The sequence below is a fragment of the Acomys minous genome (genome assembly GCF_964271855.1).
Source record: "Acomys minous genome assembly, chromosome: 12".
NCBI lineage: Eukaryota > Metazoa > Chordata > Mammalia > Rodentia > Muridae > Acomys > Acomys minous.
The window spans coordinates 66,627,814-66,646,544 of record NC_140493.1 but is presented as its reverse complement, the minus strand read 5'-3'; the positions used below and the strand labels follow the sequence as shown (position 1 = coordinate 66,646,544).

Sequence of the window (18,731 nt, the reverse complement as noted above, 5' to 3'; positions counted from 1 at the left end):
CTAATGTATGTTGTGTCCCAGAAGCAAATAGCTAAATATGTTTATGAAATGGTAACATACTAAAACATGTAAGAAGGTTTTTAAACTGTCATCAGTGATTACAGAGATTATAGGTTTATTATTACGGTTATGAGATCAATTGCTTTAAAAAAATAATAGACAAAGATCATAGAAATTGTTCATTTTTATTTGTATTTCTAAGGATCTATGTCATTTTTCTCTGAAAGGAGCAGGAGAAAGACTATGACAGGAGGGAACCAAACTGTCATCTCCCAGTTCCTCCTCCTTGGCCTTCCCATCCCCCCAGAGCACCAGCTCCTGTTCTATGCCCTGTTCCTGGCCATGTACCTCACCACCATCCTGGGGAACCTCATCATCATCATCCTCATTCACCTGGACTCCCATCTCCATACACCCATGTACTTCTTTCTCAGCAACTTGTCCTTCTCTGACTTCTGCTTTTCCTCTGTCACAATGCCCAAGTTTCTGCAGAACATGCAGAGCCAAGACACATCCATCCCCTATGCAGGCTGCCTGGCACAACTGTACTTTTACCTGTATTTTGCAGACCTTGAGAGCTTCCTCCTCGTGGTCATGGCCTATGACCGCTATGTGGCCATCTGTTTCCCCCTGCATTACACCAGCATCATGAGCCCCAAGCTCTGTGTGAGTTTGGTGGTGCTGTCCTGGGTGCTGACCACATTCCATGCCATGCTGCACACCCTGCTCCTGGCCAGATTACCCTTTTGTGAGGACAATGTGATTCACCATTTTTTCTGTGACATATCTCCTTTGCTGAAGCTGGCCTGTTCTGACACACACGTTAACGAGTTGGTGATATTTATCATGGGAGGTCTTGTCATTGTCATCCCCTTTCTGCTCATCATTGTGTCCTATGCACGAATCGTATCCTCCATCCTCAAGGTCCCTTCTGCTCGAGGCATCCGCAAGGTCTTCTCCACCTGTGGCTCCCACCTGTCTGTGGTGTCCCTGTTCTATGGGACAATTATTGGTCTGTATTTGTGTCCGTCAGCTAATAACTCTACCGTGAAGGAGACTGTCATGGCCATGATGTACACGGTGGTGACTCCCATGCTGAACCCCTTCATCTACAGTCTGAGGAACAGGGAGATGAAAGGAGCCCTCAAAAGAGTCCTTTATAAGAAGAAAATTCCCTTCTGTCTGTGATAACTGGCACTTGGTAATTTTTCGTTCATTAACTGTTTAAAGACTATACCAATGTGGTGATACCATTTCAGATTTTCTCATTACCATCAAGATTCTGTTAAAAGCATAAAACAGTAACTGTCCAGAATGTAAAGAGAAGTCTCAGTACACAGCTGAATGCATTGATTATGTGTGTGAACCTGACTGTTCTTCTATTTTGCCTTTCTTGGGTGATCCTGGAAAAGTATATATTAGAGCTGCTGTTTTAGTGACCTCTAGTTCTTACAGCTTAAGTCTCCCCAGAATTTTATCAGTTTATCCTGAGTTCTGCTTTAACTATGGCTCAAACTGTCCCCCCAAAATCCTAAGTCAATGTTAACACCCCAGTATCTCAGCTTTCCATCTCCTAATGCCCTCTGTGTGCTTTTCCTGAACAAATCTTATATTTTATTCAGTTTTATTTTTTAATCTTTACTTTTAGTTTGTGTGTATAGCTGTTTTGCTTGCATGTATATCTGTGCATTCTGTGTGTAGTGCCAGTGGAGGACAGAAGACAGAATCTGATCTCCTGGCATTGTAGTTACAAATTATTGTGAGCCATCATGTGGTTGCTGGAAAGAGAACCTGGGTTGTCTGGAAAAGCAAATAGAGTTCTTACCTCTGAGCCATTTCTACAGCCCCTTATTCATTGTGTTTAATTACTCCATACCCTTTTTGTTTTAATATATATTTCAGTTTTTTCTATATGTTTTGGTCATAATGAAAATTTTGTGATTTTTATACATCATATTATATTTCCTCTCCTAATTTCTCTCAGATCCAACTCACCTTGCTACCAACCCACCACACAAATTCATGTCCCCACCCTCTAATACAGAGAGAGAGAGAAAGAGAGAGAGAGAGAGAGAGAGAGAGAGAGAGAGAGAGAGAGAGAGAGAGAGAGAAACAGCACAAAAAAAGCCAAATTCAAAACGAACAAGAAAAAAAACTAAGAAAATCTATAAAATAAAAAATACCAAAACAAATCCAAAAGCACAAGCACACAACAACAACACAAAACAAAATAAAAAATATGGGGTCTGTTTGTGTTTGTAAACTAGGCCTGGGCATGGGGTTTAGTTGGCAGCTGTGTTTGAAATTCCCAGGGACACTCCACTAAAGGAAACTGTTTTCCATTGCCCAGCAGGGATCAGTTGCAAGTAGCTTCTTGGTTAGGGATGGGACTTTGTGTCCACTGCCCTTTCTCAGCACTGGGATTTTTCCAGGTTTGAACCTGTGGGGGTGTTGTGCATACTGTCACAATCTCTGTGAGTTCATATGGATGTAAGTCCTGTTGTGTCTGGAAGATGCTGTTTCCTGGGTTTCATCCACATCCTCTTCCAATCTCCCCACCTCCTCTTCAAAGTAGATCTGTGAATGTTTCTGACATTTTTTGTGTAATGATGTCATTTGCAGCTCCATGCCTTTGCATGAAATCAATAGTCAGAGATTCTAGATTTTATTTTCCTAGGGCCATGAAAGTAAGCTATCAGCTAATGCACATTGTGTTTTTAAGGATAATACTTGCCTGTTTCATATTTTGTTCTTACATTTAGATCCTTGATCTATTTGGAGTAGAGTTTTTGCAGATTGAGAGATAAGGATCTAGTTCCAGTCTTCTATGTGTAGTTATCCAGTGTGACCAGCAGATGAGCTGAAGATGCTGTCTTCTCTGATATTTCTTATTGACCTCTTCATTCAAAAAAATCAGATGTCTGTAGAGTGTATTCCTCAATTTTATTTCATTAATCAATGTGTGTTTGTATGTAAATGCTAAGCTGCTTTTACTACTATAGCTTTGTAACATAACTTGAAATTCAGGATGGTAATATTTTCAGTCAATCTTTGACTCTTTGGGATCACCTTGAATTTGTGTTTCTATGTGAATTTTTTTTCAGTTTCTGTAGATAATTGCATTATAATTATGCAACTGCTATGCCCAAGTGCACAAATAATACATTCTGTGGATAATTAGAATTAGTGTTGCATTGAGTCTATAAGTTGCTTTTCATGAGATGGCCATGCTCATAATATTAATACTACCAATCCATAAGCATTGCAAAAAAGGATCTCTCCATCTTCTGCTATCCTCAATTTCTTTTTTTCAGTGTCTTAACATTTTCATTGTACAAGTCTTTCTGAGACTTACTATTCAATTGACCTGTGTCTTCTACATCAAACATTCCCATCATTCACACTTTTCTAAATGTAGTAGCATATCAGTTTTGTCTCATGACCTTTCCTTACTCTAAAGGAATCTCTTTTAAATAGCCACAGAATAAATGCACAGTGTTGAGGCAGAGTATGAGATTTCAGTACAAGCATACATTGTGTGATGATCAAGTCAGCCTAGCTGATGTACCCTTTACCTCAGGTGTTTAGTATCTTTGTATAGGTAACATTCAAATGCCTCTCTCGAAGTCATTTTTAAACAAACAATGAATTGATGCCAACAGTAGTCCTCCAACTGTACTATACAGCACTTGAAAGGCCTCCTCTTACCCAGATGCACACCTATTATTTATCATCCCCGCTCATCCTCCTTTCCCTACATCTTTTCTAACATCTGGCAACTATTACATCTTGTTAATATACTTCTATGAGGCCACCATTTGTCTCCTTTCTTATAATACATATTGGAAGTTTTTGCTATATTCCTTAAAATTAGCTTTGGCTTTCTTGATAAAGCATCATGCTTGCATTTATTATTTATTTTCAGTTGTTAGGATAACATTTTACATTGGTATTTCTTAAATCAAAAATAAGCTTTTCCACAATTCTTATAACATGACTTTCTAGTATTTGGAGTCTTATTTTTGATAACCTCATTAGTTGGCTGTATTGCACCAAGTTATTGTTTATAAAAAGTGTTTAAAGGTAAATGTTATTTTCTAATATACCTGTGGAAAATATCAGGCTCCTGTAATGTCTCTTTCATCAACTCTCATATGTACATCTTCCCACTTGTAAGATTATTTCTCCAAATTTGAAGATCTGTAATTGCAAAATTTTGATATTTGCTTTCACTTCAATGTTTTGTTTTGGTTTTTTTTTTTTTTTTTTTTTTTTTTTTTGGTTTTTCGAGACAGGGTCTCTCTGTGTTAGCCTTGGCTGTCCTGGACTCACTTTGTAGACCAGGCTGGCCTCGAACTCACAGAGATCCGCCCGCCTCTGCCTCCCGAGTGCTGGAATTAAAGGCGTGCGCCACCACACCTGGCCACTTCAATGTTTAGACAACACAAAAATTATTTTCTTCTTGGCTTCACTGAAATACAGTTTTCTGTTATTATATCTTGGACTATTTATTGTTATTGTTTCAATTTACACACAACAATTGATACGAACAACAAAGATAACTTTCTTTTTGATTTTTTATTTTTATTAATATAATGTTAAATAAAAGAAGAAAAGTGGGGAAGAGCCTTAAGCTCATTGGCACAGGAGCCAACTTCCTGAACAGAATACCAACAGCTTAGGTGGCTCTAAGATCAACAATTAATAAATTGGACCTCATGAAACTGAAAGGCTTCTGTAAGGAAAAGGATAGTGTCAACAGAACAAAACTACAGCCTACAGACTGGGAGAAGATATTCACCAGCTTTACATCTGACAGAGGGCTAATATCTAAAATATATGAATAATTCAAGAAATTAGACACCCTGAGCCAAATAATCCAATTAAAAATGGGGTATAGAACTAAACAGAAAATTCTCAACAAAGGAATATCAAATGCCCAAGAGACACTTAAAGAAATGTTCAACATCCCTAGTCATCAAGGAAATGTGATTCAAAATGACTCTGGGACTCCATCTTATACTTATCAGAATGGTTAATATCAAAACTTAAGTGACAGCACATGTTAGTGAGGATGTGGAGAAAGGAAAACACTCCTTCATTGCTGGTGAGAATGCAAACTTGTACAACTTTGGAAATCTATCTGGCACTTTCTCAGAAAATTGGAAATAGTTCTACCTCAAACCCCAGCTTTACTACTTCTACGCATATACCTGAAAGATGCTCCACCATACAAGGACATTTGCTCAATTATGTTCATAGCAGCTTTATTTGTAATGGCTAGAATCTGGAAGCAACCTAGGTGTTCCTCAATCAAAGAATGGATTTTATTTTTTTTAACACATTTTTATTGAAAAATAAAATAATTCCTATTACATCTCATTTTCTATCCCATCCCATGCATCCTCCCACTCCTCCCTCCCTCCCACTTTCACCCCAATACCCCTTCCCTATGACTGTGACCAAGGGGGACCTCCTCCCCCTGAATATGGTGCTAGGGTATCAAGTCTCTTCTTGGTAATCTGCTATTCTTCCTCTGAGTGCCATTGGGCCTCCCCAACAAAGGGACATGGCCAAATATGGGGCACCAGAGATCATGTGAAAGTCAGTCCCCAGTCTCCACTTAACTATAAAGAATGTTCTGTCCCTTGGCTAGATCTGGGTAGAGGTTTGTTTGATGATGACTGCACGTGTTGCCCTATGTTGGTGCCTTAGATCAAGCAGAACCCCTGGGCTCAGATTCACCCATCATAATGTTCCTCTTGTAGGTTTCTAGGACCCTCTGGATCCATCTATTTCCCTAACCCCTATATTTTTCTCACCTAGAGTCTCAATAGGATGTCCTCCCCTCTGTCTCACTTTCCTGGTAAGTGAAGATTTTCATGGGACCTGCCCCTTGGGTTAGTGTCCAGTTATAAGTGAGCATATACCATTTGAGTCTCTCTGCTTCTAGGTTAGATCACTCATTATGATCATTTCCAGTTCAATCCATTTGTCCACAAATTTTGGAAATTCCTTGTTTTTAATAGCTGAGTAGTATTCCATAGTGTATATGTACCACAGTTTCTTTATCCATTCTTCTACTGAGGGACACTTGGGCTGTTTCCATGAACTGGCTATTATGAATAAGGCTGCTATGAACATGGTTGAGCAAATATTCTTGTTGTGTGCTGGAGTATCTTCTGGGTATATTCCAAGGAGTGGAATAGCGGGGTCTTGAGGAAGCCCTATTCCCAGTTTGAAGAATGGATTTTTTTAAAAAACTGTGGTGCATTTACACAATGGAATACTACTCAGCTATTAGAAACAAGGAAATCTTGAAATTTTCAGGCAAATGGATGGAGCTGGAAGAGATCATACTGAGGAAATCCAGACCCAGAAAAACATGCATGGTGTATATTCATGTGTAAACAGATATTAAACAAATAATACAGAATAACCACACTACAATACACAGACCTAAAGAGTCTAAATAACAAGAAGGTCCCTAGGGAGGATGTTTAATTCTCATTCAGAAGGGCAAATAGAATAGTCACTGGAAGCAGTTGAAGAGAAGGAATAGGACAGAGCCTACCATAGAGATGCTCTGAAAGACTCCACCCAGCAGGGGATCTAAGCAGATGCTGAGACCCACAGCCAAACTTCAAGGTGTAGTGCAGAGTGTTATGGAAGATTTGAGCGATAAAAAGATCCTGGAGAAGACAGGACCTCTACAAGGAGACCAATGGAGCCAACAAATCAAGGTCAGGGGAGAGGGTACTCCAGAGACTGATGCACCAACCAAGGACCATGTGTGGTGAGGACCTAGACCCAGTAGATCCAGTAGAGAGGCAGCACAAGCACAGTCTCCTTGTGTGTCTCATAATATGTGGAGTAAGGGCTACTTCTGACATGGACTCTGGTGCCCACTAGTTTATCACTTCCCCCTGGTGAGGTGATCTTGCCAGGCCACAGAGGAAGAGGATACAGACAGTCCAGATGAGACTTGATAGGCTGAGTTCAGATGATAGGGGAGGAGGGCTCCTCCTCTCTGAGGACTTAGGGGAAGGGGCGAGGGGGGATGATGGAGGGAGGGTGGGCCTGGAAGACAATGAGACAGAGGACTACAATCAGGATGCAAAGTGAACAAATAAAAATAAATAATGAAATAATTTTATTTAGTTATACACTTTACATCTCAATTGTAATAGCCCCTCCCTCCTCTCCTCTCAACCCTTCATCTCCTCCCAGCCCCTCCCCTCCACCCCTCCCTCATCCCCTTATCTCCAAGATAAGGGACCCACATGGAAGCTAAGCTGACCACTGGGTATATATGTGTGGAAGATCTAGGTCTAGTCCTTGATAGATGCATTGGTCTCCGCAAGCCCCTCTGGACTCTGGTTAATTGGGACAGTTGGTCTTCTTGTGGCGTGCTCCTGTTCCCTCCAGGTCATTCTCTCTGCCCACCCCCATGCTCCAACCAATGTTTGGCTGTGAGTCTCGGGTTCTGTTTTTATCTGTTGCTGACTTGCCCTGTCCTGCGGAACACATCAAACCAGGGTTCCACCTGAAGGAGAGGGTGTAAATGGAGAGAGATAGAACAGAGACATGTGGAGGTGAGGCCAAGACAAATGTCTGATCAGGGCACCCCTTTAATCTGAGGGAGTGCAGTACATATACAAGTTACAGCAAGTCTCTTGTTACAGGTCCCCTCCCCTAGTTTCTCAAGCAGGCTGAAAAGAAGTCATTCTCTCAGTGGGAGGTAATCCAAACATCACAAAGGATTCTCCCAGCAGGTTCTGGTGACTCGAAGGTCACCAGAAGGTTGCCTTTGCGCTCACTGAGCCGGTCTTAGGTTGAATGAGTTGTATACTTATCTTACCCGTCATTGGTACATGAATTCCATCCTTCATGCCCTGTCTTAGGTGATAAGCTTCCAGGCTCAACCTTACCTGTCTCTGGCTTGCCTTCATATCACACAGGGTGAAGGTGCGTGCCTTTTGAGCTCAATTCAACCACCTGTGCTCAAATCGGCTTTGAATGCTAAGGCAGCCATGAGTTGTGCCAAGATAGATTCAAGCCCTGCCAAATCTGCCAAGGGAGATCCAGATCATAGAGTGCTGTTGAGTCCACAAGGATGGATGTTCAAATGTAAGTCCAAATAAGTCTAGCTGCATAATGTTCACAAGGAGCAACATAAGTCCAGGGGAATTTTAACAATGACATAGCAGCCTGTCCAGCTGTCTCAAAACACAGTTCAGGCATAAACAATAATTAGCAGTTTGTACAGTTCTAATCAAGGCAATAGAAAAAACAATAACAAAATACAAGAAGAGGAAGAAGAAAATTTATCACTCAATAGAATATAGGGAACATGAACACAAACTATCACAGATATCTTTTTTTTTTTTTAAGGAAGTCTCTATAAAGCACATTCTCTTTTTTTGTTGTTTTGTGTTTTTTTTGTTTTGTTTTTTTTTTGTTTTTGTTTTTTTTTTTCATTTCAGTAAAAACAGAACAAGGCTTTATTTGCATCTGATTAATATTTGATATTAAGGCTCTTCCTGAAATCTTAAAAGTAAACCCATCAAATCTTAGCTTTGTCAACAGTAAATAATACAATATTTATTTATAACATCCCCCCGAATCTTCACAAATGTTTCTATTCATCCAGTCTTCATCCTCCTCTGCTCCCCTCACTCTGCAGCAAGCAGGCATTTTAGTTTAGGGTAAAACTGCTCTCTGTTTTCATCAAGGAAAGCCCACTAGGCCCACTTTGCATAAACCATTGTTCCTCTGCCAATATTGCTCCTACTGGAGGCTCATTCACATATATCGATTGTAATAAAGCACATTCTCAAAGTCTGCAAGGATGGTGTCCCATTGGGAGCTTTAGGATTTAAAAGTTCTCAGTTTTTGTTCTGACAGTTTTAGGCATTGTGCACGCCCACCAATCTGGAGCCACAGTCCACCAGGCAGAAGCAAACCACAGCCTGTAGCACAGGGCACTGGTCTGAGGCTGGGTGGCCCTGAGGTTTGTTTGACTCGGTTCTTTTGTCGACTCAGAAGTCGCTGAGTCTGTGGGCTGAGGCCCTGGGACACTGCCTGGACCCCCAGCTGCATGACTCGGTCCCGAGCCCGCTGTGCTGTTTTGAGTCGGCTGAGTGGCTACTCTGGCTCCTCCACTTGGTGTGGTTCTGGGTCAAGGCTATGACGTTTCTCTTGGCCCTTTCAGGGAAGAGCACACCATCTTTGTTGTCATGGAAACGTGGCTGGGCGGGTCTTCATGGTCCCACCTCTGTTTCAATCCAAAAGGACTGAAAAGCTGCAATTATGCAGCAAAAAAAATTTAAATTAAAAAGAACATGACTCAAAAGATTGGAGATATATGCCTCTCCCCGTTTTTCACTTTAAAAAATTAAGTAGGTTGTTGTTTGTGTTGCTTGTGAGCGTAAATCTTCATAAACCAGCCTCTTGCGGCTACAGCCGGTTTGAAAAGCCTTAGCCATGCCAACAGCAGGAAAAAAAAAGTGTCACTTTTACAATCCATCTCTTGCCTCTGGAGACTAGGCTGGTTTGTAACTTAAAATTTTTTGTCTCTAAAAAGCAAACATTACCAGCGTTTGTTTAACAACTAAGAAAAAGAGACAAGAAAATTATAAACAAGTTGTAGTTAAGGAGTTTGGGATAAACTTTTTTAGGCTGAATTAGAAAATTGTTAGCCTTACATGCTAGGTCTCAGGAGTGACCTTGATGCCGTGATCTGAGGTCCTTTTATCCTCTCAATGTCCTTTAAGCAGAAAAGGGTGCCAAGACCAACCATGGCTTAACAACATCTTTTGTTCTGCCACGACAGGATGGGTGGGTTGCTAGGTAACGCTCTCTCTGGTGGGCAGGAAGGAATGTGGTCATAAAACTCTTATCAACTCTTATCATCTCCGATGGGACCCTTCAGGTCAGTCACTATCTCTAGTGGGGCTGCTCTTGGCAGCTGACCAGATTATCTCCTGTAGGCCTATTTCTTAACCTTTGCCCCAGTTACCCTGAAATCCAATTTTAGTTCTTCTGGTATCTCATTCCCCACTCTAACAGGTTCACTGAAGGCCCAATCATGGGTCTTCTTGAAACTTATTTCTCTGAGTCGGCTTGTTGTAGGGCCAGGTACTGCACCTTCACGACCATTAGCTGGATGGCACCCAATCTTTGCTTGATAACGGGGCACAAAACATGACTGGTTTAAACAGAACTAAGAGTCTATTTTCCTGTAGGCATTTGTCCCTCGTGCCAGAGAGGTGCCCTTGACTTAGCATTTGAGCCGATAAAATGGGAAAAAACGGCACAGTCATTCTTTTCTTCTGTAACTTCTTCCTGCTGACATTAGGGGCGCTGTTATCAGAGCCAGGAAAGGCTGAGAAGCTAATCAAAGGCCACTGGGGCACTTATCAAAAGCATCTGTTCAGCTGATCCGGTTGAAGAGACAGGGGGCAGTCATCTCTGTGGGACTGGTTTACATCAGCTTCGGGCAGGTCCGTATTTCAGCAGCTCTGGATGGAGTCTGTTAGCAAGGTGAAAATCTGCTGACACAAATACAGACTAGGGACAGAAGTTAAAACTGTGTCCATAAGACAGCTAGAGTAGCTTATGCCTTTAAAACCCAATAAAAGTATGAACATTTTTTTTCTCAGACTTCATATAGAGATTGGACAGATTCATTTTTAGCAGGATGAGACGCACCCTTAAGTGTATATTCAGAATACAACAAAGGAAAATCAAACTCTTGAGCTTGGAATTGATTAATAAGCAGCCAGTATTCTACCACCTTATTATAACCACTGATCTCATTTTAAATCTGCAATTTGTACTTATGTACCTTAAAACTTCTCTTAAGATCTTTTTAACTTTTATAACTTGCACTTACCAACATTTAAACAGTTTCTTAGACCCTCAAATATTAAACACTTTCTTAGACTTTTAAACATTTGTTCTTATCAACTTGAAACATTTTTTATAGACAACCTTAAAGAACCTTTTTGCAACAGTTTCTTAGACTTTTTAACATTCTCACATTGCATGTATCAACTTTTAAATGCTTTCTCAAACTCTTAAATACTTTATACTCATCTAACTTAAACTCTTAGATTTTCAGACCTTATATAAATCATATTTATTTGTCTAGTTATTTACTAAGAGAGACAGGCAGTTGAGTTACACTTAAAAACTGTTTTCCATTTAACATGAAGCCTGTGAGCAAGGCAAGACTGTTGTCTGTTTGCCTTTTTAAATAAGAGAAGAGACTAGTACCTAGGAGTTTTAACTAGCTAATGAATTGACTAGTGTACTAACAGTAGATCTAATTGTCCTCTAGCTGCCCAGCTAACATTACCTCAGCCATCAATGTAAACAGAGACCTGAGAAAGATAAATTGTAACCTCGGCGATATTATATACCTATCAAAATGACAGAAATGACTAATATATCCTAGTACCTAGACAGTTGTCTCTTGGGGTAACATGGCACCATGGGCAGAGACAGTCTGGCCATCAGGCATGGAGGCACAGGAGATGAGAGGCTGTTTCTGTGATATGAGAACACAGAGGATATTGACCTCACCTCATATTCAGCAACGTGAGACAATGGCTTTCTGGGGGTGTCCAGTTTGTCCACTGTTATTGGTTGATCTATGGAGCAGTTTTGCTCAGTGACCTGAAACCACAATCCAGACTTGAGTCATCTGCATGGCAAATCTTCTCAAAGATCATGGGAATTACTGCTAGGATGTAGGATTCTCTGTCATAATTAGTTTAAATATACTTAATGTCATATTCAACAGACCTCTGATAAGCTTGAGGACCAGCATGTCTGTGCTCAGTCTTCTCTGTCTTTAGCTATCTGCTCTAACCTATATCATATAAACATAAAACAAAATGTTATAATAATCTATAATGTGCAGATAAGTGCTAGAAGACCACATCTGTCTAATTTTAGTATATCTGAATTGCTTGTTCCTAGCTATATATTGGCTGATTATTTTATAAAACACCTGTGATTAACTGAGCTAGTACCTAACAAAACCATCCTAATCAGTTTGTGATAGTAGCTCTTAACTTTACATACCAGTTGCAGTTAAAGTACCAGTATGGCTTAAGAATGTTTAATATTAGGCCTATAATTATTATTACAGCAGTAATTTATAACCACCTAGCAATCCATCAAGACATGGATACCTGTTATATTTCAAAAGTAGCCTTAGTTAACCTGGGGCAGGGCAGATGATAATCTCCTAAATTACTTCCCATAGTGGGGCAGGTATAGGATCCCTGTCCCAATCCCATGTCATCTGCTTTTAATGTGTTTTATCAAGCTATCTCCAATCCATAATCCCAAATATTTACTAACATTCTTCATCTGGGCCAAAAACCCCGTCGGCCATGTGCTTCTCTTCTATCTTTTAACCTTTCCATACAGCTCACAGCTCTTTGTCCAGGGTCTGGCAATGATTCCCAGTGTCCCAATCCCCCACTGGGTGGAGTCTCTCTGAGGACATCTATGTTAGGCTAATATCCACTTATAAGTGAATATATACCATTGTTTGTGAGACCATACATTTTCCTGTACTGACAAATGCACCCATTCTTTCTACTGGAGCGGTTTTGCCCTTAATGTAAGAAAACAGTAACAGCTGAACAATTCTATCCCTGCATTAATTTTCATCTCCTGCTTTACACACGCCATGATTTTCATTTCCTCCTTACAATCTCCATCTATAACACCAGGATGCACAATAAAACCTTGAGAAGTTTAACTAGTCCATGTAACTAGGATAACTAGTCCATGTGACTAGTCCACCAACCAGTCCAGCTGGTCAGTTATTGGGGGGTCGAGGGGGGTCGCAACCTGTAGGTAAAGACATGGGCGAGAGAGACGTAGAGCTCAAGCGAACAGTTGCTTGTCAAGAGCCATTTATTGAGGGTAATGGCAGGCTTTTTAAAACCTGCTTTAGGGAGGGCAGGGGTACGCAAGGAGAGTAGTGGAAAAGTACAAAATCTTCTGGGTTGAGCCCCGGGAACATTTGCAAGGGGAGGGGTCTTCCAGGTGAGACAAAGCAGGATGTCTCTGTGGTTATCTTAGGATCAGATCGCTGTCTTCTCAAGGTTAAGCCGGATGCCTTGCATACCTAATGAGTGGCCCAGCAGGATGTTTGCTGCAAATGCTGAATGGGTGGAGGTCTGCCTCAGGCCGTTTGGTCCCTGGCAAGAAGTCACATACCATTTTTAAAAATTACATACAACACCTTAAAAGAGTTGATACATAGTATGCTGTAATCAAAGTATAACCTTCCTGGCAATCACTCATGACCATAAGTACAGCCAAAGATATTTTAGGAATATAATCATTCATGAAGCAACCGACAATTTGCCCTTCTCAATTATTTTTAACAGTTAATAATAAAATGACAACCATTAAATTGGAGCTTCTTTATTTCAGTATCAAAATCTCTAAATATAGGGGCTGGAAACTTTCCTGACTCCCATATGGCACCATAGAATATAATCTTAATTTTATATCAATATATAAAGATTTGAAGAACCAAAAACCATCTATCCCACCTAGGGAATGAGGAGGCATCATTTTCTTGGAATTGTTTGATTAACTATCAGGCAACTGATCCATTGATATAGCTGACCATAAACTCCATCAGTTATTAGACAACTTTAAGTATATTTCTGAACTAATATCAAAGCAAAACTTTTAATCATAGATACAGCTTGTTGCTGGAGTGGCAATCTTGTTGATTTTTCCACACGCTGTCATTAAGACTGAACAGTAAAGTCTAGCTTCAAAGGCAGGAGTTGCCCTTGGTGCTAAGCGAGGCAACTGAATGCAGTTGGCAGCCTTCAATAGAGAAGCTTGATTCTCACACAACCAAACTGGCTGCCAGCCATGTGACTGCCCTTAGCCAAGATGGAGGAGGCTATGGCGCTACACTTTTTAATCATTGAATGAACATGGAGCCAGCCACGTGGTGTTAGAGGCCCTGGCAGGCAATTTCAAAACATGGCCATGTTCAGAAAATAAGGCCAAACATATTCCTAAGTCAGCGATTTTTACCTTTTTGAGAATGAATGTACAACATAATTACCATAAATTTAGAAGACGAAACCCAAGTTTTAACAGTGTAAACAATTGGATAGCTCTAAAATTAATATTTGTTAACTTAAAAGTATCTCTTAGTATTACCCATTTCCAAAGTCTGCAAATACAGCAGTCTGTTAATCTGTACTAACCTTCTCAACAAGCAGAGAGCTCATGAGGACCAAGAGGCTCCAAATTTATTGCCGTATACTATGTGGCTATCTCAAGATGGTAGAGTCACATGGCAGGTTACAAATCATATTGTCCACATGGTTGCTATTTAAAAACATCTGTGTTACAAACACATATACACACACATATGTTCTAAATAAGCATTTCAACTTAAATTTTAAACATTATACCCAAAAAGCAAATTGTAAATCTTTAGATAAGAGTTTACAGTATAATCTTAAGCTATATAGCCTGCATATGCAGCTTTAATACCTTATTAAAGAAACATTATTTTAAATCTTATCTTTTATAAGTTTAGTTTGAAATACAGGACAATAATTACATGAAAACCTTAGTTTAAAAGTACCTTTAGAGACCTGTTGGATTATACCACTTGTTGTTTAGAATGGCTCTGACTCTAACTTAAGAATTTAAGTTAACCTTGTTGTTACAGATGTCAAAGGTCTTTTTACACACAGCCTCTTGTACAGACTCCATCACGCCCTGCCCCTCTGGGCAGGCAATAAAGAAAGCATTCTCTTGATAAGCCCTCTGTCTGCAGGGTTCCTCTGAGTCTCCCAGTGGTAGGTAATTTACACATTTAAGAGTAGTAGCTTCTGCCACAGCAGAGAGGACTTTTTAAAAATATTTTATTAATTTATTCATATTACATCTCAATTGTTATCCCATCCCTTGTATTCTCCCATTCCTCCCTCCCTCTCATTTTCCCCTTACTCCCCTCCCCTATGACTGTGACTGATGGGGACCTCCTCCCCCTGTATATGCTCATAGGGAATCAAGTCTCTCCTTGGTAGCCTGCTATCCTTCCTCTGAGTGCCACCAGGCCTCCCCCTCCAGGGGATGTGGTCAAATATGGGGCACCAGAGTTCATGTGAAAGTCATACCCCACTCTCCACTCAACTGTGGAGAATGTCCTGTCCATTGGCTAGATCTGGGTAGGGGTTTGAAGTGTATTGCCCTATCGACCTTGGCTGGTGCCATAGTGTGAGCAGGACCCCTGGGCCCAGATCCGCCCATCATAATGTTCTTCCTGTCGGTTTCTATCAGGCTTATTCCTGTAAGGCCTGATCACAGTAGGACAATAAGCATCAGCATTTTCAAAGGCCAGTTGTTTTACAAAAGGGATTCCAACTTTAGGATTGCCAAACTTTTTTCTGCCGCTTTAAGAAGTCTGTTTACGAACTCTTGGAAGGGCTCATTTGGAGTTTGGTTGATGTTAGATATTAGTTTCTTCTTTATCAGGCAATCTGCTCCAAGCACCTCTCGCAGCAACAGTGATTGTGCATATACTTCAGGAGGATAATTAATTTGATTGCCATTGCCTTCAAATGGCCCTTTTCCTGTTAACATGTCAAAATTCCATTGAAGCATTTATCATGGCAGTTCTTCTAAAAATTTTGCTTCCCATAACAAGTAATCGCCTCCATTTAAAGAAGCCTTACTTAGAATATTCCAATCATCAGGGATAAGATTGATTTCCATAAATGCATCAACTATGGTAAATGGAGCTGTGGGCCCACACTGAGCACAATCATTCTTTAATTCTTTGATATGTTTCCATTCCATAGTGCCATATTGTCTAATTCTGTTGCCCTGAGGACTAAACAACTCCACAACCAGAAAAGAAAATGTATCACTTTTCTCTTGAGACATAAAATCTCTTATCATGTCACTATCAAGTTGGAGGTCAAGGACCATCCTAATTAAATCCCATAGTGAAAAAAAAAAAAAAAACCCAAGGCGGGCACCTAGAAGACCTAGAGAGCTAGGTCCCTAAGTAATATAATATTCTTATCATTTGTTACCAACTCTATCCCACATCTTTAAATCAACCACTTCTTTCTCTAGAAACCATGGACATGCTTTATGGACAAAAATCTAGAAACTTAAGTAATGCTTTAGTATCAACCCTGACTCCCCATGTTTGAAGCATGCATTTCATCATTTCTCCAAATAACTTCTTTGATTTACTCTGTCCTGTGATTATTTCCTTCACTACCTTACCGTCTTTCCAGCCAAGTGCTCTTAAAGTGATGATTCATCACCTTTTCTCTTGAGTTCAAGTCCCTGTCCTGTGTTCGGGCGCCATTTACGTCCCACCCCGCGAAACACGTCAAACCAGGGTTCCACCCAAAAGAGAGGGTGTGAATGGAGATAGGACAGACACATGTGGAGGTGAGGCCAAGACAAATGTCTGATCAAGGCTCCCCTTTAATCTGAGGGAGTGCAGTACATATACAAGTTACAGCAAGTCTCTTGTTACTGGTCCCCTCCCCTAGTTTCTCAGGCAGGCTGAAAATAAGTCAGTCCCCGGAAAAGCTCTTCTTTGTCTCTCAGTGGAAGGTAATCCAAACATCACAAAGGATTCTCTCAAGAGGTTCTGGTGACTCAAAGGTTAGCAGAAGGTTGTCTTTGCACTCACTGAGTCACAGGGCAGAAATATGGCTCCTAACACTGAACAGAGTCTCTAAGAGGAAGTCCAGGCTAAGCTGCCATCTGCAAACACAGTAGAGCATCATCAATAATGTCTCTATCCTTGACTTCAAGCTGTACTACAGAGCAATGCAATAGTAATAAAAACTGCATAGTTCTGGTATAGAAACAAACTGAAAGATCAATAGAATAGAACTAAACATATTGTAAAAGGAATGCCAATTCCTGAAAAAACTTAGATTGTATACTGATGCAAATAAGTTGGGAATGGCAGCTATATAAGTGAGACCAAAAAAAGCAAAGTACGTCAAAGTCCATATACTTTAGTTAAAATAGCAGAGTTGAATGCAATTCTTACGGTATTAGATTTTTCTGAATCTCTAATATAAGTACTGACTTTCAATATGCAGAAAGAGTTGCTTTATATATAGAAACTTCTGAATTTATTTCTGATAATTCAGAATTAACCTTGTTATTTACAGAACTGCAACAGGCAATCATAAATAGAAACTATCCATTATATATCATCCATATGCAGTCTCATACAGGCTTGCCAGGACCGTTAGCATAAGGAAATGAAGAAATTGACCAATTATTAATAGAAAACGTGTTAGGAGCCTCAAGTTTTCATCAAAAACATGTTAACAATAAATCTTTAAAAAGAATTTTTTCAGCCTGGCATGGTAGGGAACACTTTTAATCCCAGCGCTGAGGAGGCAGAGGCAGGCAGATCTCTGTGAGTTTGAGACTAGGACAGTTTACAAAATGAGTCAAGGACAGGCAAGGCTACACAGAGAAACCCTGTCTCAAAAAACTAAAACAAAACAAAAAGGAAAGAAAAGAACTGCAACACTGAAGGAGCAGGACTGAAACTCCTGAGGTCCTCAGCTCAGCTGAGAAATACCCTCCCCTGGGAGCTGCAATGCCTCTGCTGAGGAAGCTTCCTCTCATAGCTGCGTGGTTCCTGGGCTCCCATGTCTCAGGATGCCCTTCTATTGTAATGCCTTCTCTCCTCAGAGCTGTGTGGTTCCTGGGCTCCCAAATCTCAGGACAGCCTTCCATCTGAGCAGAAAGCTAGCAGTCACCATTTGTGTGACTCCTCTAGGGAAATGTTTGTTTAATTCCTTTTTCCTTTTTATACTGTGTTGTCTGTCTTTCATAGGATTGTAAATTTACTTTTTACTTTCTGCATACCAAACTCTACCAACTGTTATGCAAGTGGCAGATGTTTTATACAATTTGTGAGTCATTTATAAGCATTCTTGAGTGTCCATTGTTTCACAAATATCTTTCATTGATATAGTCTTCTTTCTGTTCCTTGTGAGGTTTTGTGTTGTTTGTGTCATATCTTAAGGCAATATCAATAACTATTAGAAAAGATAACAAAAATGAGTGAGCTGCGATCAGAAAATTAGGAAATTATATACGTGCAGTTAATATTTGAAATGGTCTTTATTTAATCATTAAGTAGCCAATGGTTATGAAATTTTACCCCTTTAATGTATTTAAGAGTTCTATTATTGTCCTAGCTTTTTGACTGTATATATACTATTGCAAAACTAGCATGAGATTGAAAATATATGTCATAAATTCAAAGAAAATATTATTTTATTCTCAAATTCAATTCCTTTTTTTATATTCCCTCAGTTTCTCAAGTCAAGCCACACTTGTTATTCATATGTGCATCAAAATGTCAAACATGTAGTCTTTGACTCATTCAAGAAAAATGTTAATTCATGTTAGAAAGTACCAGTCCAAAGTTGATCTTTTCATGTGCCTGTAAATCTTAATCCATTTTTAATATATATGCATATAGGACAACTGCACAGTAGACCACTAAAACTGAGAAGTGAAATGTAGAGCAAAGAGCAAACGTAGGTAGATAACGCAGAGTTCTATTTCTTCCTTGTCATAAAGCATCATTAAAGGCAGAGTAAAACTGGGAACAGGAAGAAGTCTGGACTGCAGCAATGTGACCTATTACAGAAGAATGA

The 18,731-nt window shown here is 39.9% G+C and overlaps 1 protein-coding gene across 1 annotated transcript; it reads left to right on the top strand.

Annotated features, from left to right (window-relative positions):
• Window positions 1-243: 243 nt before the first annotated feature.
• LOC311579367 (olfactory receptor 1468-like) lies at window positions 244-1,188 on the top strand (the record flags this gene model as incomplete). Its single annotated transcript, XM_084749863.1, has 1 exon — window positions 244-1,188. One exon carries the CDS (start codon window positions 244-246, stop codon window positions 1,186-1,188), a length of 945 nt encoding a protein of 314 aa, XP_084605989.1.
• Between the last annotated feature and the right edge of the window lie 17,543 nt (window positions 1,189-18,731).